At 43.3% G+C, this 26,064-nt stretch overlaps 2 protein-coding genes across 4 annotated transcripts in view; one reads left to right on the top strand and one right to left on the bottom strand.

The window, feature by feature from the left end:
• Positions 1-1,034: 1,034 nt before the first annotated feature.
• agr1 (anterior gradient 1) lies at positions 1,035-5,570 on the bottom strand (the record flags this gene model as incomplete). The annotated part of the gene is made up of 7 exons (XM_084461446.1): positions 1,035-1,084; positions 2,655-2,738; positions 3,584-3,647; positions 3,982-4,058; positions 4,702-4,754; positions 5,250-5,313; positions 5,474-5,570. 7 exons carry the CDS (start codon positions 5,568-5,570, stop codon positions 1,035-1,037), a joined length of 489 nt encoding a protein of 162 aa, XP_084317572.1.
• A 5,005-nt stretch (positions 5,571-10,575) lies between these two features.
• traf3ip1 (TNF receptor-associated factor 3 interacting protein 1) overlaps positions 10,576-26,064 on the top strand; it is a 31,394-nt gene continuing 15,905 nt past the window's right edge. Inside the window, exons 1-11 of one of the 3 annotated variants that reach the window (XM_084461254.1) lie at positions 10,576-10,797; positions 12,507-12,575; positions 16,849-17,010; positions 20,778-20,906; positions 21,413-21,805; positions 21,991-22,062; positions 22,141-22,164; positions 22,540-22,615; positions 23,655-23,675; positions 24,144-24,228; positions 25,453-25,545. In XM_084461254.1, the coding sequence (XP_084317380.1) occupies positions 10,675-10,797; positions 12,507-12,575; positions 16,849-17,010; positions 20,778-20,906; positions 21,413-21,805; positions 21,991-22,062; positions 22,141-22,164; positions 22,540-22,615; positions 23,655-23,675; positions 24,144-24,228; positions 25,453-25,545 (1,247 nt within the window). In that variant the 5' untranslated portion in view covers positions 10,576-10,674. Of the gene's footprint in view, positions 10,798-12,485; positions 12,576-16,848; positions 17,011-20,777; positions 20,907-21,412; positions 21,806-21,990; positions 22,063-22,140; positions 22,165-22,539; positions 22,616-23,654; positions 23,676-24,143; positions 24,229-25,452; positions 25,546-26,064 lie in introns of all 3 variants that reach the window. The other 2 variants (XM_084461256.1, XM_084461255.1) reach the window with 2 other exon arrangements.

The following is a 26,064-nucleotide window of genomic DNA, read 5'->3' as shown; positions in this document are numbered from 1 at the left end:
CGGGAGAAATGCAGAGAAATCAACAGCAGCATATTTTGAAAAATGAAGTGGGCCAAGCAAAACATTGTGTGGGACCACTTCGAAAAGTTTGTCCGTAATAAAGCGTTGATTAAGAAAAAAAAGCGCTTTTGGTGTTTTGGAAATGTCTGTATTTTAAAACCAATTAATCGATTGATTGATTGTTAACATTACCAATGATCGATTCAGGGACGTGCCTACAATTTGCAACCCTAGTGTGTGTGCGTGTGTGTGTGAGAGGGAGGTATGTGTATGTGTGTGTGTGTGAGAGGGAGGAGTGTGTATGTGTGTGTGTGTGTGTGTGTGTGTGAGAGAGAGAGAGAGAGAGGGACAGAGAGAGAGCACTGGTGCTGCCCCCTGGTGGATTAATTGATATCAAATTGTATTTTATAGTCCAGAGAAGTCAGTCAGCTTTATTTATATAGCACTGTTCATACAAACAAATGTTGCACACTGTGCTTTACAGAATAATGAAAAACAGTTAAAATAGTAGATAAAAATTAGAGAATAAAACACGACAGATAATATATGGTAAAAGGGAATAGAAAGTAAGATACTGTAATAGAAAGTAAGTAAAAAAGTTAAACGTATGTAAAAAAAAAAAAAAGAAGAAAAAAAAAGAATATAGGTAAAACTACATGATGAAAGCAAGATTAAGGTAAGTCTTTAGATCTTGCTTAAAAGTTCCCACAATGATCTTTATTGTTTATATTCTGAAGATCTTTATTGTCCCTGAGGGGTAACTAGACACTAGACCGTACAACTACACATACTGCACATTCGGAACATTCAACAGCTGTTCTTGTTGTAGCCTATATGACTTGAGCAGAGGAGTTGCATAGACAAATTAAAATATGGCAACTGCTCATACCACTTTAATGATCATCTATATATTTGTATGTAAAAAAAGAAAAGAAAAACAAGTCTGAGACCTGAAAAGGCAGCCTGGTTTCATATTGGTGCAGTGACTAGGTGCAGGTTCCAGAGCAGTAACATCAGGGTCAGAGGTTATGAGGTCACAGTTCAGTGTGCAGCAGCAGCATGGCTCTCCTCATGTTCTTGGCCACTGGGGAGAGATGAGTACAGTCAACGTACTACCTACAACATACTACTGCTGAGTATCCCAATGCCCCCCCCCCCTCCCTCTGTCACACACAAATACACACACACATGCACACATACACACTCCAATGTGTGCTCCAATGGAATCTGAAAGCAATGGCAAAAGATTTGTACAGTCAATTAATTGCCAACACCTGCTGCTGTGCAATTTGGAAGTAAGGTGATTTTGTGCACTGCACAGAACTATCTGCTCTAGTAGAACCAGAACTATCTGCTCTAGTAGACCCAGAACAATCTGCTCTAGTAGAACCAGAACTATCTGCTCTAGTAGAAGCAGAACTATCTGCTCTAGTATCTGCTTGACTATAATTAATACTATAGCAGTGCCTTTGCTACTACAGGACAGTACTGTATATCCAAATAGACTACTGAAGTCATGTGCGTATGGTGCGTTCGTTTGTGGTCGGAGGTGGAAAGTCGCAAGTGGCAAAATACCTACCTCCGACCTGTGTGCATTCGAGCTATATACCATTATATCACAGTTACCTAGTTATATCTAGTGCATTCGAGCAACTGGGGGCTGAGAAACATATCCAAATTTGCGACGAGGAAGTGCGAGTTCATGCGGTGTTTTATTTAATAATTCCTAGTAGCAAGTCGCAATTTGCCACCTCCCAGTTATACACGAACGCACCATTAGTGTAACAAACAGTTTGAATTGTCTTTTAAAGGGTTAGTTCGGAATTTTGGACATAGAACGTCATTTATGACATAGATATAGAGCCTCATTTATGACATAGACATAGAGCCTCATTTATGACATAGACATAGACCCTCATTTATGATAAGCCCAGTTCACATACAAGATTTGCAACGCGATGAAACCGTTTTAGAATGTTGCAGAGGAAAATTGCAGCGGTGTGAATTACCCCACCGCAGGTCGGCTGAAGCCGGCTGATTGAGTCTCAAGAGACTCGACTTGTCCAATTGCAAGCTTTTACAATGTACCATAATGTCAGGGCCTTTGTTACGATTTTTTAACCAATCAGCGACTGAACAATTAGTGCCCGTGTGCTGGCACGAGCGTGTGTCAGGCTCTCTGGCTTCACACAAGGGCTAGTAGGCTACCGGCTAGTTAGTAACCAGTAACGGCCAGTTCACGTTAACGAGAGGCTACTTTACATTGATTTTAGAACAGAAAAGGCAGACGATCGATCGCAGAATAGACTAAACAAATGCGGACAAAATATAATAATAACGGGTTGCTGGATAAGGTTGAGTGACGAGCCGTTGTTAAGGAAACGGTAAACGGTCTCCGCTCGTTGCTTTGGTGTGAATAGTTCAGTTGTAGAATGTTGCAAAGCACAGTTTTGGGTTACTGTTGCAGGTGGTTGCAAGTTGCAACCAGTCTCGTTGCGAATCTTGTATGTGAACTGGGCTTTATGAGCTATAATGTTGTTGATTGATGGAGAACATTTTTAGCTGATTCCATGCTGTCCTTCATTCGGGTGGTCATGGCATGCTAATGCTAATACTCTCCTAAGACCTTATTAGGGAAAAAGAGAGCTACTCACAGTTTGCAATATCGCTGGGCGTGTAGGTGTAGAGATGATTGGAGTACTTGCCAACGATATCTGTACGCACAGTCATGGATGGATCTATGGGAGTTGATGGAAAGATATGTGTGTGTGTGTGTGTGTGTGTGAGAGAGAGAGAGAGAGTGTGTGTGTGTGTGTGTGACAGTGGTGGGCATAAGGGGAGAGGGGATACATGTGAAATTAGCCAGACTTAGCTGGTGAGAACTGTTTTATAGTGATGAAAATCTAGTCCAAATATTCCAAATGATGAAATTGCATACAGATGTGTGATTTTACAGAAATGGTGCAAATTGAGGAAATAAGAATAAAACAATAAAACATGAAAATAGACAATAAATTGTGCATATACTTATAGATATATAATATAATAGATATATTTCACCATTCTTATCTCCATTCTAATCAAATAATATTTTGAATAGGCCAACATACAATATCAATGTTTACTGTACAAGGGGTGGTATGGCAATATCAATGAGGATGTGATTGTCCCTTTAAAAAAAATGACTGTTCTCTTAAAAAGATTAACTCAAGATGAACTAAACTACTTTCAATACCAAACACATTATTTTTCAAAGACAGTCAAGTTTGGTTTTCAGGGCCGTAGTGAAAATCTATCCAGAGAGATGATTGTAAGCCATGAACTACAGTAACTCTGGTAATTACTTTATGACCAATTTTCCCAATTACCAAAGTCTTCAAATCTGATGCATTTTTATTTTATTTTATTTATTTCAATATGGACATGTATGCATATTTTATGACAATTGTGATTTTTTGTATTTTGTAAAGATAATTATTTACTTTTAAAACATGAATAATCTAGATACAAAGTGGTTATGTAAGTGTGAATACAACACAGTGCAAGAGGTACAGTATATGAAAAGTGATGTTGAAAAACATACCAACAAACAGGATTCTTGGAGCATAGGCGCCATCTGGTTTTAGATTCTTGTCAGTGGTCTCATGCTGATGACAACAACATAGTTGCATTATATACTGTATACATATACCGTAGTTGCATTGAACAACTGTGCTCAGACCTTCTAATGCCAAATGCCAAATGGATATTACTTAATTCAATTGTATGAGTATGTCATGCCAGTATTAGGAAATTAGGCACCAGAATGCGTTTAAATACTTGTAATTGGACCATACTGTATATATATATATATATACAAACACACACCACACCTTATGCATGTAAAGTATTTGGGTATACACATGGCATAATGTACATGACAACATTTCATTCCTCAACAAAAGTGAAAAGTTTTCAAAACATCAACAATGTATCTATTACCATGAGATTGAGCATGATGAAATCCTCTTTTGCCATTTTCTGGATGGCCTTGTGAATTGCAAACACTGCTTTTAGAGCTGTGGAAATGATTTGACATGAATGTACTGGTATATTGTATAATGTAATATTTTGTGATATTATATTATGTATTACTGTACATTTGTAATGCAATTGATCCTTTTTAAAGGAGGTGACTGTTTCATAGAGGGAAATACATATTTCTCAGTAAGAACATGAGAAAAATAAAAGAGGGTTAGGGAATAAGAGTCCAGATGTAAAGTGAAAGAGCACAGATATAAAGTAAAGGTGTACAGATATAAAGTTGTCTATAGCTGTGTATAAAGTATACATTTTACTTATTGTGTAATTTGTAAATTTGTAACTTGTAAATTTGTAATTTGTAAATTGTGTATTGGAGTCTATCTGTTATAGAGCATAATCTTAGAGTCGGCAGCAGCATTTCACTGTGACTGCACACGTACATTGTGACAAATAAAGACATCTTGATCTTGATCTAAAGTGAAAGAGTACAGACTACAGAATATAAAGTGCAGGGCAAGGGAGCAGACATGTATTTTCTTTGGCAATGCCTTTATCAAGATATTTCACCAGGAATGCAATGAGGAACTATCTCAAACTGAATTGCTTCAGCTGTTGGGTGATAATGTTTGGACAGTGTTACTAAAGGAAATATGCGATTTGAAAGGACAGGATTATGACCTTGACTGTAGGGGCATTCTGCCAGGTGATGGATGACCATCAGTGGCTTCTTTCTGTGGGAACATAGAGATACACAAACCCTGAATACATTCCACAGCTCAATAGGTGCAATACTGTAGGTACAATAGTTGTGTGTGTAAATATGGCAAAGCACAACATACAGTATTTAACCAGGCTATACTGTCATAACTGAGTTATATATATTTCTCTCCTATGGCATGTTTATGACAACACTAACTCACATTGGGTATGTACTATGTACAAGACACAATTCCACTAATGGGTTATAACGTGTCAACATAATAATTAAGACAAAATAGTGTGCCTAATCATTCTAGCTGGTTTTGACCACGAATTGGTAATGGAATGCAGGTCGCTGGCTGCAAACACGTTGTAGTCCCATCCATCCTTCCCAGCCTACAGTACCACCATGCTGTTTCTACTCATTATACAGCCTGCAACCTGCTAGAATATCTACTGAATTAAAAAATAATAATGTCCAATTCCAAATTCCACTAACTAAATGTATAAGAATTAGACAAAGTTACCTGTCAACCATTTTCGTAAGGCCTTCCTCATAGGTTTGGACCCAATCGATGTCATCTCCCCATCCTGACAAAGATGTTTATATGTGAACATGGGATTGGGTGTTATAGTATCTTATCAAATACCCTGTTATAATGGATTCTTTATAAAGACCCAAGAACCAATGAGAATCAAACAGATACACGTGGTATATGTCAGAATACAAGGACTAGCCTTGTTCACATACCTCTAGAGAGAGTCTGAGGGGGCTGTGGTGCTTTTTCTAGTAAGGAGACGTACACACATGATGCCAAGACCAGAGTGTACAGAGACCAGTGATGCATTGTCATCAGTTCTAAGAGAGTGTACAAATTCAAGTTAATTGTCATTTTGTCAAACAGAAATTACTGCCAAAATGTAAAGACAATGATCAAACATGGTCAGTAAATAAAACTGTTTTCAAAGGGTTCCCTTACAGGGACAACCGAATAACCTTCAATTGTTGAAGTTAGCACTTTTTTCTAAGATTTTAAGCAACATACTGTAGTATTTTTGACAGTTTTAGTAGACTATTGATTGTGTTTATTAATGTTTTTCTAGAAAATAAAACCAAGACATCAGTCTGCAGAGCGCCATCCAGTGGGCCGCAGAGGCAGTGATAGCCTACTGCCAAATGGTTAGAAAAAAATGTAATATAAGTTTAGTAATTTACAAAGTTAGTTGTTTTATATCTAAATGTACTCAAGAATTCACATATAAATAAAATATGTAAAAATGTATTATTTCAATGATCAGTTCCGTTTGAATATCACCACGCCAATCACATCTGTTGGTGTTGAGACAAATATGTTCAGCTAACGTAGCTAGCGAACATTCCCTCAGATCTCATGTATTTTGGAAGGTGGTCCTTGGATTTTTTTTTATCAATCAAAAGTGGGCCTTAAGTTATAAAAGGTTGAGAACCCCTGTCTTAAGTTATACATGATAAACTCCTGTTTTATTTATCAGCACTCAAGTTATTCCATTAGGTTACATTTGCCAAAATTAATTGTTCTGGAACTAGGCCAATATTAAACCAAAGGCAAAGAATGTGCCCCAATGTTGCAGAAAACAAGGTACCTATCAAATGTTCACGATGTGAACGTATAAATGTGCTACTCAGGAAAAAAATGATTAAATCAGTATAAATTAAATTAATATCATATAGATGTCTTACCTAATGAAACAGGCTGTAAGGAGCAGCTGTAGCCTACTTCCAAAGCACACTAACTTTTCTTGCAAGGAAACAGAACTCACCAAACGGGTCGAGCTGTGGTGCGTCATACGACCTAATTTGCATAAGAATTAATGGTCTACATGCATGCACGCACGCACGCACACACACACACACACACACACTCCACCCCACAGGGCTCGCTCCTATTGGCCTAGGCAGAGCAGAGCGATCCGCACAATGTACTCTTACTGAACCTACTTCGTCAAGTAGGTCAGCCTGGTCCAAGGCCAAGACCCAAAAGTACAGCAAGCACACTCAAGGGTGGTATGTACTCGGTATCCTGCCCACTCGCCACCTTTAATCAACCAGGCCAGGTCCAGCCTGGCTTATGTGCGTGGCTGGCTAGTTTCTGTTCAGGACTGGTAGGACAGAAGCTAGTCACGCCACTGAAATAGCTGTGAATTGAAATGACATGAAATAATGTCTGATCAATTAAGATAGGTCTTGTCGCCTGGACACATCAGTTCCAATGCTTCCAATGCTAATCCAGCACAATAAGAGCGAGACAGCCAGTTAGCTCATGAGCTCACAACAACTAGCAGCAGCTTCGATAACATTAATGGTAGCAGTCAGGGACCAAACCGGAAGGCAAGAGGAGTCATAGGTAAAGTTTAGAAAACTAGGGTTTTTATTTACCCAAAAACATAACAAGAATGAGACAAAGTGCTGGTCCCATAAAAGCGGTCAAATTAATCAAAGGGTTGCCACAAACAGAATATAACAGACCTCCTAAACTGAAGACAAAGGGGAACTTATATACTGGCTGATCAGACCATTAAGAAACAATAGGGGTTAACCAATAGACAAATATACAACCTAACCCACAAATAACCAAAATAAGGCAACTATGAAAAAGGATTCACATAATTACAATATACTATAAATCATAACAAAAGATCCAAATACAAAGATCCAAAGAAATAACTGAAATACTCAGACTAAACATAACACTCCCCCCACAATGCAGCAACATTTGGACTCGGCCAAATTGGCCGCCTCCTCTATTTAAGGGTGGAGACTGGCGGGGCGTGTCCTTTTTGTTCCCGTCTGGCATGTCGTCCCTCCACAGCACTGGTAACTCCAAACAAACACAAATTAGACACCATACCTAAGATCTTAACATAGCCTATTGAACTGTACAAAAGTAACTAAATGTGCATGCTACAAATAGAACTAATGTACTGTCAAACTGCTAAATAAAGATAGTGTAATGTATGAACAAAACCTGTGTCATGTGATTTGTTTGTTTGACCATGTGGTGTGCCTGCAACAAAGGAAACTTCTCAATAATAACTAAATGACTGAATATAAAGTGAGTTAATGTACTGTCAGAGGGTTACCAGACCAGTTGTGTGGCTGTGGTGTGGCTGTGGATGCGGCCATCACAGTAGCGCAGTGGCTAAAGCAGTTACACTGATAACTTTAAAGTCATCCCCACCGGGTCTTGAACCTCAGTCTCCGGGCGGGAGTCCAATGCTCTGACCACTACTCTACTTGTGCAGTGGAGATTGGAGGGTTGGTTTTGGTGTTGTCCTTCCAGTCCCGAGTGTGGGTTGGGGTTAGAATAAAGGTTGGGGTTGGGACAGGATCTGACCTATAAGGCAAGGGGTAAAGGTTGGAGTGAAAGGATGAACGTGTGGAGGTTTGGGTATAGTCCCATTAAGTCATCCCCACCGGGTCTTGAACCTCAGTCTCCCGGGTGGGAGTCCAATGCTCTGACCACTATACTTGTGCAGTGGAGATCGACAGGTTGATTTTGGTGTGCTGGGACTACTGCCTCTTGTGGTGTCAACAGAGAGATGCAGGCCAACATTGTCTAGAGTAAGGGAGGGAGTGATAACCGGACAAACGCTATACTAGGTGCGCTGGCTTATAGCCACGCACAAAAAAGAACTAAAAGCAAACGTGCCGAACTAATATACAATTACTTGTAAAGTTCTGTGTTACAACAACCAATAAAACACAAGAAATCAACAAAACCAATAGGAATAAGGGCTCCACCTGTCCACACATCGAAGTGTCCCTTGGGCAAGACACTGAACCCCAAGTTGCTTCCAGTGAGCAGGCCAGCACCTTGCATGGCAGTTGCCGCCATTGGTGTGTAAATGTGTGTGTGGATGGTTGAATGAGAGGCCATTGTAATGAACTTTGGATAAAAGTGCTATAAGTGCAGCCCATTTACCATTACATTAAACATGTTAAGTTTCAGTTGTTTAATTTAATCTTCGACAGGTAATAGTTCAACTTCCTTCTTCTCTACAGGCCCTGTGTCCTTGGAGGAGCATTGAGCATGCATCTGATAACATTATTCTGAGCAAAGTGGGAGAGTCCACTATACCTAATGTATACTATGTGGAGCAGGCATAGTCGAAGTGGCGTTATATATAAGTGCAGTCCAGAAGTGCTACAGTATTGCTACAGTCCATGTGGTTCCACGTTCATCGCATTTATCTACCACCTAAATACTTCCTACTTCCTTTTCACATTGCTGAAACCTTTTAGACGTGAACTGAAAGCATGTGTGGTATGATGAATCAGATACACGCCCCAAACGGCTCCTAGGGCTGCCGACGAAGTAGGGGCATTCCACCAGGTAATGGATGACCATCAGTAGCTTCTTTCTGTGGGAACATAGAGATACACAAACCCTGAATACATTCCACAGCTCAATAGGTGCAATAGGCACAATAGGTACAATAGTTGTGTGTGTAAATATGGCAAAGCACAACATACAGTATTTAACCAGGCTATACTGTCATAACTGAGTTATATATATTTGACTCCTATGGCACGTTTATGACAACACTAACTCACATTGGGTATGTACTATGTACATTGTCGAGATACACGCCCCAAACGGTTCCTAGGGCTGGCAACTCCTACGCATTCACTCCCAGACAGGGGTCATCCCTATATTCCCCGGGTCCTATGTTCCCCCTAAAAAGCGTTCTATGTTCCCCGGGTACTATGTTCCCCGCGAAACGCCAAAGATAAACGTGATTATGCCATCGCATGATTTAATGCCAAAAGGGGCAGATTATGCGCCTATTTTAGAAAGGTTGCATTTTCACCACAATAATCGCCGAATTCCGTGCAAATATACTAGGCATTTTTTCACATGAAGTTTCAAAAATGTTGCATAAACTTGACATGGATCAGACGTAGCCTAGCCTATGTGATGCGCAACGCGTATCGCCTCAGTAGGCTACTCTACTGGAGGCCGAGTGTGCCGTTTCTTGTTTTCTTACACAAAAAATGCACTGATTATGCAATGGAATATGCAGGGTTGAATGTTTTAGTTCTTCTCTTTTTTAAAATTATTTTTTATTTTCTGAAGTTAGGCATATCACCAAATTAGATAACTGTTGTCTATATTTTTTCATAGGCCTATACAGTATGTGTGTGATGGCCTATTTATTAAACTTCAGTTATTTCAAGCGCATAATGGTTGAGTGACTATCATTTCTACTGCGACCGGATCCTCTCTCCACGGAGATTTCCCCCCCAACGGATTTGCGCCTCTCATGAGCCATATCCAAACTCACAGCAGGATGGGTTTGGACTGGGACACTGTCAACTTCACGAAGGCATCAAGCAGCTTCTCCATTCATTGACATAAAACCAATAGTAGGCTAGCCTTACAATCTAGAATAGCCTACATTATAGTCAGAGCTACTTTGGGTAGCCTACTGAGGCGATATGTGTTGCGCGTCACAGGCTAGCTACGTCCCATGTCAAGTTAATAATGAGGCTATGATATAATAATAATGTAGCTAATTCTTGCCTAATTTATACTTCATAAAACGGCTCGTGGCTCATGTCTCTTGGTTGCCATGGAATGGAATGCCTGGCCATTGTCTTTGGCTTCCATTCCATGGCAACCAAGAGCCATGAGCCGTTTTATGAAGTATAAATTAGGCTTAAAATTCAAATTATTCTAACAGCATTGATTGTTAGTTGTTGCTATGGGTAGCACCAGCGCATGGCAACGGTGAACACTTGACGCAAGCGCATTACATGTAAATGATGCATTGTGGGATTGGAGACTGTTGACAGGGACGACAGGAGCAACCTTCTTGGGCAGGAGAGCTCAGCTCGCTAAATTAATTTACTCGAACTCAGTTTTTGATTTCATCAAGACGTTGTTTTAGAAATTGACATCAACAGCTGCTATGAATGGGACAGTGGCCAAAAAGACCCAGGATACTTTAGGGAAAGTAATCAAGAAACCGCCGCTCACTGAAAAACTGCTAAGCAAACCGCCGTTTCGGTACCTGCATGACATATTCAGTGAGGTGAGAATGAACTCTTATAATCTAGCTAACGTTAACTCCAGAGATGGATGGATGTGGGTGGGTGTGGATGGCATCTTGGTAGCCTGTAAACAGCCCTAACGTTAGCCACCTATCCACCTAGCCAGCTATAAAAGTATGTAGCTAGCTAAGTTTGAACTGGCTAGCCTGCTGACGTTACTGAACGATAACTAGCTAGCTATGTATCCGGGTGGTGAGCTGCCACAGTAACATCTAGCTTGTAGGATTAATGTTAGTATTTACATTAGGGTACCATTACTCAGATTGGGGTTAGGGGTAGCGTTAACGTTTCTTCAGTTTGAGCTAAGGTTAACGTTACTGGTGTCGCGAGCAGACCGAAGCTAAACGACGTAGCTAAGGTTAGGCTAGTCTCCGATTAGCCAGCCTGGAAGTATTTCCATCTAACGTTACTTATCGAACTTTGAATTTGAATTATTGGTAGCTAGCTAACTTAATTTAGGTAATTTAGTTAACGTCACCTAGTACGTGTATCAAGCTAGCCATATGGCATTCTACGTTGCTAACGTTAAGGCTAGCTAGCTAGCTAGCCCACCATTCGTTAGCTAGCTTGCTAGCTAAGTCTAGTAGCTAGCTAAATCGAATTGTAAAGCAGCATCCCTCTATCAGTACATTAGCCAGCTAGCTAGAAACATCTAGCTAACACTAACGTTAATACAATTCTATAGACCCTTTTAATGGAACCAATGGAATTTTTGGTCACTAGGGCAACGACTTAGTCCAAGTAAACTGTAGTATTATTGTTCTTAATATGAACATTCCATGAAATGGTCAATTGCAGGTCAGATAGCAGCTCCATCATCATCATGCCACTTTTCAAGCGTTGCTAGGCACTGCCCGTAACCATAAACAAACAACCTGACGTCACAGGTGGACAATATGCTTATGTTACTTGATGTAAGCTTGCGATGTCAGAGATGCAGCTAACTACCAGTATGCTAGTTTAGAATGACATACCGTTAGCAAGTGTTTAGATAAAGCTTTTATTGACAAATCGAGCTTTGAATTGAGTGTGTGTTACAGCCAATCCAAACCGTGTAACAGACACCTTTCACAGATTCAAGGTTCAAGGATGCTTATTTATTCAAGTAGAGGAGCGATAATTGGCGGTGTTCAGTCCAGTATGTCGAAACCAAGGCACCACTCAACAAATTAGCACTTTTTGGTTGTTTGCAAACAATTGTTAAGATAAAAAATAATTAAGATAAACAATTGTTAGAACAATAAATAGGCGTTTGCAATCCCTGTCCTTTCTGTCGCTCAAAACCGCCCGTTCACAAAGTCCTGTGTTTTTCTCGGTATACGTGCACATGCGTTACATTTGGGCCTCTCTTCTTGGCAACTGATATACAACTAGAGGGCCTGTTATTACGGTAGTTTGACACTGGTCACGCTGGCTTTTCAAATTGACTGTCTTAAACACTGAAATCACTGATCCCTGTTGTATCAGTGTATTTTGATGTAAAATAATAATAGTACAGGGGCTATGATTAGCATATGACATTGGTCATAAAATTCAGCTTCGATAACATATCAGTACAGGCAGTAGTCCCTAGCAAAAATGCAATTTTAGATATTTTCCAAGATCAATCTTGCCATATTGTGAATCACCACCAAACATCCTCCACCTACTTCAAGCTGACATGCTACAGTACTGTGTCTGACACCCACAGATAATCCGGACCACCGGCTTCATGAAAGGCCTGTATGGAGAAGCAGAGATGAAGTCAGACAATGTGAAGGTAAGACTTGTCTTGATCTAAATTTCAAACTATTACAGTAGGTCCTTAATCTAAAAATATATGATTTCCCTGTTTTTGATATACACATTTGTGTGACAGAAGCAGTATAGATATTTTAAGGGTCTGTGACACTACGACCTCTATATATCTATCTATCTATCTATAGATCTATATAGACTGGACCACATCGATCTGCATCCAGAATCTAATGTCCTTGCATTCACATGCAAGTTGCTTTTAGCCAACCACTTTCGTTCTATATTGTCTAATTACATTAGGACTGCATAGCAACAGTATTCCAAAGAAACACTCTTTCATAATGTCATAATGATTAAGCTACTTCTTTTGTTAACTTATTGCTTAGCAATAGGCTGTTATTGTGACCAAGTGATCCGCATCGCTCCAATACATTAACACAACACAAACTTGATGAGTCTATGAAACGATTCATCATAGAACTGTGGCTGGCTAAACCAGCTTTGTCTCTTAATTAAACTAGCACCATTTTGTTATTATCGAAATATATGATTTAGAGCTCAAAAGAGATCAGAACTTATACCAGTACTAGTTTAGTAAGTAAAGCGGACCAGCTGTCATTGTGGTGTAATCTACAGTATTTCACAGAATGCAAGTCTCCCTAAATGAAGGTAGTCTGTATGGCCTTTCCATCAACACATCTGGGAGGAGGACAGATGCCCAGACAGACCAACATCTTTCTGTTTGGCCAGATCATGCAGATACTAAGAGCCATTTACATTTACTTATCGTCTGCTTGTTAGTTGGATGTGCCCGGTGCGAATTAAGTGGGTGTGTCACATTTATTAAGTTGCTATAGCCTAAGCTAATCGCGACACATTGCATTCAGGGGATACTTGAATCTGATCGAACTATGATGTTATTAATAGTTTGTGATTTTTTGTGTAGGTTGATTGTGTTTTTTGTGTGACTTTGAGGACTTGTCCATTCTGTCAAGTTAAAGTGTCAATCTAGAATCTTCTTGTCTGGCTGGGCATGTTTCTTGTCCCTGAAACGTTAAATGTCGAGCCCTGGAGCTTCATAAGCATAGATAGATGAAGTAACCGTTACACACTCAACCATCTTCACACTGCAATGTGAAGTTCCCTGACTGGACTGTCTCACTGAAGGGTCCCCTAGTAGCCACTCGTGTGCGTCTCTGTGTCAGATCAGAAACACCCGACCATGACTTGGCTGTGTGTGTGTGTGTAACCTAACACACCCCCATGTGATGTCACCTTCTCACACGGTCAGAGGAGCTAGTGGACTGAGACTCAATCAGCCTGCGAGGTGTCACAGAGCACCAGTCTGCTGTGTCTAGCTGGCCAATCCAACTGACCGCAGATCAGTATCTGGTTTGCATGAGTGAGAGCCACTTATTTACCCCTGACTAGAGACTGTATGTAAATCTGAACAGATGGCCTTTTCAAAGTGACCTGAGGAGCAGGCAACCAACCCAAATTCATATAGGCATAGTCTAATCAATATTCTGATTAATGGCTCATAAGCAGACATGTGATCTGTTTTTGAATAGGCCCTAAAGTCTTTTCAAAAGCCATCTTGAGATAAGAAATGTTTTTTAAAGGTTGGAACAATAATAAATACAACAATATAATTACTGCAGGATATTTAGCTATCATAGCTGTATTAGCAGTATCAGAATTATTTTAATTACAGTTACAGTAAACATTCAAGAAATTGCTAGTTTTTGTAATACAGCATCTGACACAGAGTGGCTCAGTGAAGAGTCAACACAGTCTGTCTTTCAAGGAGTATGTCAATCTTCTATAGGAGTGCATGGTTATACAAATGTTATCTTTATGTATGACATCTTTCAGAATCATGACCATTATAGATAACCTTCTGACTGAGTTATGGGTATAGTCATTAGCTACAGTACATCCTGATGCCATGCCCTGCATCTTCATCACCAAAGGACAGACCTGGTAGGATCTTACAGATGTTTGAGATCGGGAGTGTTATTGAGTGAGATCATTTAATTTATTCCTCTTATACAGCACAGAATGCAGTACAATGTTTTGATGCACTGCTTCATTTTGAAGTTATCAACACCTGAAATCATTCATGGTATTTTGAGGAAGATCATTTGCCTTCAAATCAGCTTTAGGATTTTTGGTATGCCTTTGCCTGAGAGAAAACGTTTATTACAAGCCAAAAGTCAAGGCAAATTGTCTAGTGTTCAACTTGAGATCGGTGGAAGGGACATGAGCATAATGGAATTCTGGAGAGCGGACAAAATGAGGGCAAGCACGGACCAACGCTTTCACACCGGGACAGGAGTAGGGCTGCTAATGGCACCTCATTGATGCACTAACAGCATGCATTATAAAGGAGAGAGATGCATGCGCACACACACACACACACACACACACACACACACACACACACACACACACACACACACACAGGGTCCGTATCATCGGCTGTCTGAGGCTTGCACACTGCTATTTCTCCCTTGTTGTGAGGTATGAGACGGGAGTGCAGGGACTGATTGGAGATAAAATAGACTTTGAACATCACTGAGCCTCGCTGCCATCAGCGACAACACTAACATGATACAGTTGGCATGGAGCTGAGACCAAACAAGATAACTGTCAACCTTTTAGCCACCACACAGTGTAACGGAAGCTTGAGATGTGTCCCTTTCCCAGTTGGATTAAAACATTAGAACTTTTGAATTTCACGGTTGATAACACGTTAGTATTAAACCAGTTTGATACTGCAATGGAATAGAAAAGGGTAGAGCAGCTTGTGTATAAATCCAAGTATTAGTGTATTTGTATGTTTGGAGCATGAGCATCCTGTAGTGTACATATATTGCACATAACCCATATTGCATGTGCCCCAGTGAAAACACACCTTGACCCATTGCAACCCCTACAACCTCACTTAATGGTGTTAATTGAGGTTGTAGGGGTTGTGCAATGGGTCAAGGTGTTTTTTCATTGGGGTACGTGCAATACGGGTTATGTGCAATATATGTATTATGTGCAATATGTGGTATATATGCAATATGTGGGATATGTGTTTTCTGTTTCTGTATAGAGGCAGTCTTTACATGCGCAGTATTAAGTCCAAGACAAATTTCCCTAAGGGGACAATAAAGTATATGGTATCGCATAGTGTAGTAGATCTGCTGGACAGAAACGCATCTCAATGCATGCGTTGCTAGTAGCAGATAAACATTCCCTCTGAAGGGTTTCCAGAAGCTTCCATTCTCCTCCTCCTGATAGTCTGCCTCTCTCTTATATGAAAGAACCAAAGGAGGATTTAACGGGACGATGTGTAGGCTAGTCTTTGCCTGAAAACACCACCGCCTGCGAGGGTAAATTCAGTCCACTGTTTGATGCCTCGCTGGCTGGAGCAGTTTGGGTACACCCACACGCCCATATATGGCCATAGATGAACGCCCTGTGATGGCAATTTGTAAAAATGCGAAGGGTCTGGAACTGCTGAGTTTAGTCCGATTAAAACAGAATCGTAATTCCAATGGGTGTTATCAATGGTCGCAGATCAAAATGTCTCTGGATGCAATTGGATAGACCTACAACCAATCAGAGCAACGGAACTTGGGTTACAAGTGGGTACAGTCATTGTATGAAACCTGCCCTATATTAGATAAACAGTTGTGATTGGCCCGACAAATATCTGCCCGGTGGAACTCGGGCTGAATCAGAGCGTGACCAGACGGCTTTGTGGAGAGAAACAGAATGTGAGCATGTGATCAGGATGGCGTTGGCAGGCTAGCCCTGTGTAGCCCTGTGTTGCTCACCTACTGAATCTCAACCAAAGAGTTTATTATTATTGTATTGTATGTTTTATAGTTTATTTATAATATTATTATATAGATCTCAGCACTGATGCACTGTTTTAACCAGGTGTGGTCACACCTCAATGGGAGGAGCCACCGTCAGTATTCCAAGCTGCTTTATTTTTTTTATTTTTTTTTAAACCTTTTTTTTTTCTCTCAAACCTCACTTTTTCACAGAGGTCCTTATTGACTGATCACTCTCGATTGATCATAGCAATATAGAAATAATAATGCTTAAAATCCTACATATTGTACCTTTTGATGCTTAAAATCCTACAAATTGAAGGTTTAAAGGAGCAACCCAAGTTTACCAAGGCAATACACACGTTCCTCTGCCCCTTTCCTTTGGATCTCTCTCTCTCCCTCCCCCTCCCTCCCCTCCTGACCCCGGAGCACTTCCTGACTACTTCCTCTTCCTCTCCGCAGGATAAGGACTCTAAGATGGCCTTCCTGCAGAAGGCTGTGGACGTGGTGATGCTGGTGAGTGGGGAGCCCCTGTCGGTCAAGCCCGCGCGCATCGTGGCCGGTCACGAGCCCGAGAGGACCAACGAGCTCCTGCAGGCCATCGCAAAGTGCTGCATCAGCAAGGTCAGCGAGCAAGAGACGACACAAGCTCACCGTATTCAACACATCAGCACATGCATGTGCATAAACATGGGAACATGATAACATCAGCACACGCACCTGTATAAACATGGGAACATGTTAACATCAGCACATGCATGTGCATGAATATAGGAACATGTTAGCATCAGCACACGCATGTGCATAAACATGGGAACATGTTAACAAAAGCACACGCACCTGTATAAACATGGGAACATGTTATCAGCACAGCACACGCATGTGCATAAACATGGGGACATGTTAACATCAGCACACGCATGTGCATAAACATGGGGACATGTTAACATCAGCACATGCATGTGCATAAACATGGGAACATGTTAGCACACCCCTTTATCAAACACAATCGCACATGAACAGACACACATACAGTTTTACTCTCTTTCTCTCACACGCACACAATGCTATTGGCCGCGTTTCCCGATAAAGAACCTTCTTAAGGAACCCTTCTTAAGGAACCCTTCTTAAGCAACCCTTTGTATGGGAGTTAAGAAGTACTTTGGAGTTAAGTGCTTCTTAACTCGTTGGGGAAACCCGGCCATTATTAGATGAACTAATGATGTTTTGAGGTCTGAAGAGGATCATTTACTGTACAGCCTGGAGCATTTTAATGATGCATTTGGGAGCCAATGAAAACAAAGCAGGTTCGAGCCTAGGGGAGTCTAAATCCCAGACGTCAAACAGATGAGAGAGTTTCTGATCTAATGTAAAGCTCTAGAAGATGGTTCTGATCTAATGTAAAGCTCTAGAAGATGGGGCTGATCTAATGTAAAGCTCTAGAAGATGGGGCTGATCTAATGGAAAGCTCTAGAAGATGGGGCTGATCTAATGTAAAGCTCTAGAAGATGGGGCTGATCTAATGTAAAGCTCTAGAAGATGGTTCTGATCTAATGTAAAGCTCTAGAAGATGGGGCTGATCTAATGTAAAGCTCTAGAAGATGGGGCTGATCTAATGGAAAGCTCTAGAAGATGGGGCTGATCTAATGGAAAGCTCTAGAAGATAGGGCTGCTTCCTGAAAGATGACGAGGAGTCGGAGACCCTTATGTAGACTGGGATTGGTCAGGCCAGGATAGGCCAATCATTCGTTTTAATGCAAATGCCAATTGGGGAGGCAGACTATATTTGTCAAATCACCCAGCCCTAATGTAGGCTATGGAAAACACTGCATAAAAACAAGGGGTTATGCAAAGTAGATGGACAATGTGGGCTGGATGATGCATGATCAGCAGGAAAAATAGGCATTTTTATTGTGCTGCCTGCAAGTGTGAGTTTAAAGTTTGACTGCTGTCCCGAGTCCCGCCTCCCCTCGGCCATTAAGATTCCCACTGACCAAATCCTGACCGGGTGCAGCCCTAGAGGAAGAGGTTATAGAGGGATGATCATGGGGGTAAATGTTTTAGTGGAATTTCTGGATTATCCTTGCCTTTGAAAGTAATCCACTCACCCCTAAGGCTCCTTTTAATTGAATTTAATTTCAGATACCTGATCCAGCCAAATGTTAACAAATGTATGGTAGAATATGAATAAGGTCTGCAAGTACAATTTGCACTGGTATTGTCATTTGTGGTTTTCCTACATTGTCTTGCTTGATTGTTACACCCCTTCCACCTATACAGCGATCCGTGCATGCTGTCCAGACAACACAAGTTTTGGGCTATGCCTGGACCTGTACCTCACATCAGAAGAAAACCTAAAACAGCAGGAACTACCTAGATTGTGATTTCGCTCTGCCAGTCAATAAAAACATTAGCTGATACAATTCTTCTCATGGCTTGCTCGCTCCTACGCGTTCTATGTGGAATGGGTGTTTTCACTATATGGAGACTATATGTGGTGTGAGAACAACAACCTGGTCCTCAACACAGCTAAGACCAAGGAGCTTATAGGGGACTTCAGGAAAATGGCAGCCCTACACCTCCACTCTCCATCAATGGGCAGGTTGTAGAGAGGGTCTCCTTCTTCCGGTTCCTAGGTGTCACCATTCACCAGTCCCTCTCATGGGACCTGAACACCAGTTCCTCTCATGGGACCTGAACACCAGTCTGATTAGAGACCATCAGAGACTCTACTCCCTCCGTCAGCGGAGAAAATGTAGGGTCAGTCAGGAAGGCATGACTCACTTCTATCGGGCCACCATAGAAAGCGTGCTCATTTTCTCTATCCTATCTTGGTATGGTAACACGACCTGCCAGGACAAACAACAGCTAGAGAGAGTAGAGCGCAGAGCCTCTAAGATCATGGGCTGCAGTCTGCCCACCATAGCCTCACACTGCCCACCATAGCCTCACACTGCCCACCATAGCCTCACACTGCCCACCATAGCCTCACACTGCCCACCATAGCCTCACACTGCCCACCATAGCCTCACACTGCCCACCATAGCCTCACACTGCCTACCATAGCCTCACACTGCCTACCATAGCCTCACACTGCCCACCATAGCCTCACACTGCCCACCATAGCCTCACACTGCCCACCATAGCCTCACACTGCCCACCATAGCCTCACACTGCCCACCATAGCCTCACACTGCCCACTATAGCCTCACACTGCCCACCATAGCCTCACACTGCCCACCATAGCCTCACACTGCCCACCATAGCCTCACACTGCCCACTATAGCCTCACACTGCCTACCATAGCCTCACACTGCCCACCATAGCCTCACACTGCCTACCATAGCCTCACACTGCCCACCATAGCCTCACACTGCCCACCATAGCCTCACACTGCCTACCATAGCCTCACACTGCCCACCATAGCCTCACACTGCCCACCATAGCTTCACACTGCCCACCATAGCCTCACACTGCCCACCATAGCTTCACACTGCCCACCATAGCCTCACACTGCCCACCATAGCCTCACACTGCCCACCATAGCCTCACACTGCCCACCATAGCCTCACACTGCCCACCATAGCCTCACACTGCCCACCATAGCCTCACACTGCCCACCATAGCCTCACACTGCCTACCATAGCCTCACACTGCTCACCATAGCCTCACACTGCCCACCATAGCCTCACACTGCCCACCATAGCCTCACACTGCCCACCATAGCCTCACACTGCCCACTATAGCCTCACACTGCCCGCCATAGCCTCACACTGCCCACCATAGCCTCACACTGCCCACCATAGCCTCACACTGCCCACCATAGCCTCACACTGCCCACCATAGCCTCACACTGCCTACCATAGCCTCACACTTTGACACCAGAATCATCAGGAAGGCTAGAAACATCACCACTGACCCCTCCCACCCAGCACATCACCTGGTCACTCTTTAGCCATCAGGGAAGAGGTTCAGAAGTATCACCAGTAGAACATCTCTCTTTAGAGACAGCACCTACCTCCATGCCATACCATATTTAAATATAGTTGAACTCTTTCATAAGCCTCCAGACTGCCCCGCCTGCAATACAGAATGTCCCCCTGCACTAGGGACTGTCATTGTTTTTTACACTATGCACTGTCTGCACTCTGGCTTGTGCCTCCTGCGCCAAGCACTTTATGGACTGATTATACTTGAAAATTGAACTGCATTATGTGTTGTTTTTTGTTGTGTATGGATGTCTGGTTGTGGTATATAGCTGCCTGTATATGGTGTATGTGAACACACACCAAAAAACATTCCTATCAACTGTATTGTTGAAATGGCTAAATAAACTTGAATCTTGAATATTGAGACCGTCCATCGAGTGTCCTCTCTGCTGCCCTCCCCAGCTGTCCAGTGACGAGGCGGTCAAGCGGGTGCTGGCGGGGGACAAGCTGGACCCCAAGGGCAAGGCAAGTACCTCCCGGTCGCAGGACAAGGAGAACAGAGAGGGGCGTGAGAGCCACAGGGACAGAGAGGTGAGAATCACAGCACACTCATTTCCCTTTTAAGATGCTGTACCCACCATTAACTAACTCAATTGGTATTTTCTAAGCTCATTTTTGGGTCTGAAGTCAAATATGACATCAGTAGAACAGCTTTATGACATCATTAGAGCATCATGCCATTATGACACCATAAGGGCAACATTATGACATCAGTAGAACAGCATTATGACATTAGAACAGCATTATAACCTCATAAGGGCAGCTTTATCTGTCATTCAACAATATGAATTACTTTCATATCCTTTTCGCCAAGGATTTTTGGTTTAGATGTCTTAAAATTTGGAAACAATTTCCAGCCATTTCCTTTTAAAACACCTGGATAGATACTAGAATATCCGTCATAAAAGGCGTGTCCATCATACACCAGAAAGAGAACCCCCCTCCACTCTTATCCGTCATTAAGCAGGTTTGGTACTCTGTGCTCTTGGGTGTGTGTCTGGTACCGTGTGTGAACGTCTCTTCTCTGGTCTCCTCAGGAGAGGAAAGAGATCAGTGAGCAGAAGGACCCTGACCAGCCCAGAGACCAGGAGAGCTGGAGGGGGGAGAAGGAGCGCCACCGGGACGCAGAGCGAGAGAGGACCAAGGACAGGGACAAGGACAAGAGCCGCGACCGAGAACGAGATAAAGACAAAGGCCGAGAAAAAGACCGGGACAAGGACAAGGACCGAGGGAAGGACAGAGGGAGAGAGAAAGACCGAGACAGAGAGAAGACTAAAGACAGGGACTCACACAGGGATAAAGATCGAGACAGGGAGAGGGACAGAGACCGGGACAAACGGAGAGAAAGAGACAAAGAGAGCGAGAAGGACAAAGAGCGACACAAGGAGGGCGAGGAGAAAAGTAAAGTTGCGGAGAAAGGTGACAAAAAGGTACGTTGTTGTCACTGACTGGTTCACATAGTCCTCAATGCATGTCAGCAACAATTACTTTAATCAGAAGTGTCTGTCTGTCTGTCTGTCTGTCTGTCTGTCTGTCTGTCTGTCTGTCTGTCTCTGTCTGTCTCTGTCTGTCTGTGTGTGTGTGTGTGCGTGCGCGTGCGCGTGCGCGTGTTTAGGTCAGAGCATCAGAGCAGACACAACCAAATCCTCCAGAGGAGTCTAGTAAAACTACCAAACCAGAACCAGTGGTAAGCTGTCTTTTGCAAATCCTACCATTAATTACCATTCTACCTTCACTTCAACCGTCATCTTCCCTGTTTCTATAGCCAGCAGACGTCACAGATAACCAGGTAACCGTGGATGTTACCTGAAGCCTTCTGTCTTTTCGTTGTGTGTGTGTGTGTGTGTGAGAGAGTGAGAGTGAGAGTGAGAGTGAGAGTGAGAGTGAGAGTGAGTGTGAGTGTGAGTGTGAGAGTGAGAGTGAGTGTGAGCGAGCGTGTGTGAGCGTGTGCGTGCGTGCGTGCGTACTAGTTTAGTGTGTTTGAGTTCCTGCCCTTGATGGGGCACGTCAGATGCTCTCTCTGATTCCAATATTCTCCGTTGTGGTAACGGTCAACAGGACGTATCACTCACAGCCGTCTTCCTCTCCTCTCTCTCAACTCTCCCCACTCTCCCCCCTCTCCTCTCCTCTCTCTCAACTCTCCCCCCTCTCCCGCTCCCCGCAGTCGGACAGTCCAGCCAGAATACCTCGGCCCTCTTCTGCCAAGGGGCAGAGGAGCAAGCCCAAACCCAGAGGCCAAGGTAACAACCTCACACCCCTCTCGCCAGAAAGCTGCTTTGTATTATGGCAGCCTATTCATTACACTTCCATGAAATGCTAACGGTTTATTTATGGTCATACGATACACTTTAGACAAAAATTATGACATAATTTAAAAATGATGTTGTGGGGGGGGGGGGGTCTAGTCTTTAATCAACCCTAAAAAGTCATTTTGCGCACTAAAACCCCTACCAGCGCTAGACACACTCTAGCATTGCGAGTGTTGATCAGCCTAATCCCTGTCATGCCACCAGTGTGTGGTATATCTTTTTAACTGTACATTTATCATCAAACAGTGCTGGAAATTGCATATTTAGGATATGATCATGAGCTTATTATTTTGTGAATAGAAGAAGGACCAGCATGACAGTTTGGCATAACCTCCTTTTTGGCTCCTGACGACCGAAGACAGGTTATTTCTAAATTGGTGAGGGAGAGGGTTTGTGTTCCTCAAGCCTGTTTCAGCTTAACTATGACTGGGCCGTGAAACGGCTTTTTTGGGGTTGTTGTTGTTGTTGTTGATGCATTACAGCTTTTGATAAACAAACATATCTTTTCACACTATTACTGTTATTATTGTATTGACTTTTTTAAACAAGCGTTTTCATGTTATAACAAGCTAAGTAGCACATTTGTTCAAACAAAAACAGCGGTAGAATGGAATGGTCACACTAGCCTAGTAACACTAGCCCAGCTAACGCTATTTGAGTGACATTAAAAGTTTGCCAGTCTATTGTTCTAGCTAGCAAGCAATCATGGCAAACTTTTTGATTACAAGTTAAATCTAGCAAGAGGTAGGAGTACCATAAGGATGGTACCATCACACAAGTCAATTAGCCTACCTACTGTAAAGCACTGATATCACAACACAATTAGCCCAAATTGTTTCATGTTTACATTAAAATGAATGAGGATATGCAACTAGTGATTTTATATTATATTATGTTATATTGAAGTGTGTGCATCTCCATATTAAAAGAAGAGCAAGCTGACTTCTTTGTATTTTGTTCTTCTTTCCAGATGAATCGGACAGTGAAGGTGGTGAGTTAGTTTTTCGGTGCTTTTTTCTTTCACTTGAGGGCGCTGTTGCACCTCTCACATTCCCTGCTTTTAAACCTGTAATCCCATTTCACTCTGTCCCTACAACTCTATGCCCTTGGGATCTGAAAGGATTGGATTGGAAGTGGAAAGCAATAGTATTGCTTTTACTGTATGATTAGTGATCATGCAGTACCTGTACAGTCATGTTTGATCTCTACTGCGTAGGTAATAGGGTCAAGGTCTAGGAGGCAGTTTAGTATCTGCTGTGCAAAGATGTTTTGCTCTATTCTTAGATGGCTTTAACTTTCCATCTATTCACCACCCATCTTTTAGGATCATATAATGCACACTCTGTATTGTACTTGTACTAGTGTTAGTGAGGCTCAGTCAGGATTCCCTGGCCCACTGCAGGGTATGTAGAGGTCATAGGAGTCTGGAGGTCATGCCAGCCATGTTTTCTGGTCGTAGATGGAGACGCTCCGTTGGCCGAGAGGCCCGTCCTGCAGGAGAACGGGGAGGCGACCGACGCAGTGCCCTCCCACATGGCCCACAGGTGAGAGGACAGTCCTTCAGTGGGACAGCAGGGATGTCTCTTGGTGTCCTGGCTGATTGAGTGGTGCTCCTCAGGGGCTCGCTAGTCAGTGGAATGGTAAATGGACTGCACTTATATAGCGCTGTTATCCAAAGTGCTTTACAATGGCTTCATTCACCCATTCACACACCAATGGGGGTGTCACGCAAGGTGCTAGCCTGCTCAGTGGGAGCAATTTTGGGTTCAGTGTCTTGCTCAAGGACACTTGGACATGTGGACAGGAGGGGGCGGGATTAAAAGCGCTGACCCTGCTGTCATTGGACGACCTGCTCTACCTCCTGAGCCACAGCCGCCCCTAGATTTTGTTGTGGTCCCGGTCCAGGGGACCGACGGGCTGGATCACACACTCACTATCCCGGTCCAGGGGACCTACCGGCTGGATCACACACTCACTGTCCCGGTCCAGGGGACCTACAGGCTGGATCACACACTCACTGTCCCGGTCCAGGGGACCTACCGGCTGGATCACACACTCACTGTCCCGGTCCAGGGGACCTACGGGCTGGATCACACACTCACTGTCCCGGTCCAGGGGACCGACGGGCTGGATCACACACTCACTGTCCCGGTCCAGGGGACCGACGGGCTGGATCACACACTCACTGTCCCGGTCCAGGGGACCTACAGGCTGGATCACACACTCACTGTCCCGGTCCAGGGGACCGACGGGCTGGATCACACACTCACTGTCCCGGTCCAGGGGACCGACGGGCTGGATCACACACTCACTGTCCCGGTCCAGGGGACCTACCGGCTGGATCACACACTCACTGTCCCGGTCCAGGGGACCTACCGGCTGGATCACACACTCACTGTCCCGGTCCAGGGGACCTACCGGCTGGATCACACACTCACTGCCACCGATGAGTGACGCCTGTTTAACCTCGTAGCTGTAGGGGATTATTGTGATGGAGGAGGGAAAAATAGAGTCTGCACACCAGAAATATGCTCCCAGGAATATTTAATTGACACGAGGATTATTCTGATGGATCAGTGGAGGATGTTGGTGGAACTGGCTGTACTGTATTTGAACTGGCTGTACTGTATTTGAACTGGCTGTACTGTATTTGACCTGGCTGTACTGTATTTGAACTGGCTGTACTGTATTTGAACTGGCTGTACTGTATTTGAATGGACTGAGTGATTGCGGATGGTAACCCGTGGGTTCTCGCTCTCTCCTCACAGTACCAGGAGGATCCCTCGGCCTGGCAGCGCCCGCCCGGCGCCCCCCCGGGTCAGGAGACAGGAGAGCTGCGCTGACGTCACCCCGGCCGAGAGGTGCCCCCCCCCCCCCCCATTCACGCCCTGCATCACTCCAAGCATAACCTTACAGACATGCTCTGCACTACAATGCATTTCACATAATGCTCATCTTTAGTTCTTTAATCTGTTTAATCTGCGGGTATGGGGCGAGAACCTCAGGGAAAGTGTCGTTATTTGTGCACAAATGAAAAGACTTGGATTTCAAGTGTTGATTGGCCCGGGTAGACAGTGGGCTGTGTGGGGAGGCTGATCTGGCCTCTGATTGGTCGCTGACTGCATCGTTCCACTTTTCAAGTATCGCTAACGAGTTGAGCTGCCGGTAGCCTATCTGACACATAAAGTGCGATGTAGGTTACTTGGACTTTCAGCCACATAGCTTCACGGAGTTGTCTAGTTACAGTTTTATCCTTTTCTGGGCTGGATGAGTTATTCATTGAAATGATGAAATATGTTCAAATGCAGCTGGGTTTGAAAGGTAGGCGCTGGCTCCGCCCCTATGCCCATGTTTGGTTGTGTTAATGTGTGTGTGTTAAC

This window comes from Borostomias antarcticus, assembly GCF_949987555.1.
Source record: "Borostomias antarcticus genome assembly, chromosome: 2".
Classification (NCBI taxonomy): domain Eukaryota; kingdom Metazoa; phylum Chordata; class Actinopteri; order Stomiiformes; family Stomiidae; genus Borostomias; species Borostomias antarcticus.
This window is presented reverse-complemented; position numbering and strand designations above follow the sequence as displayed.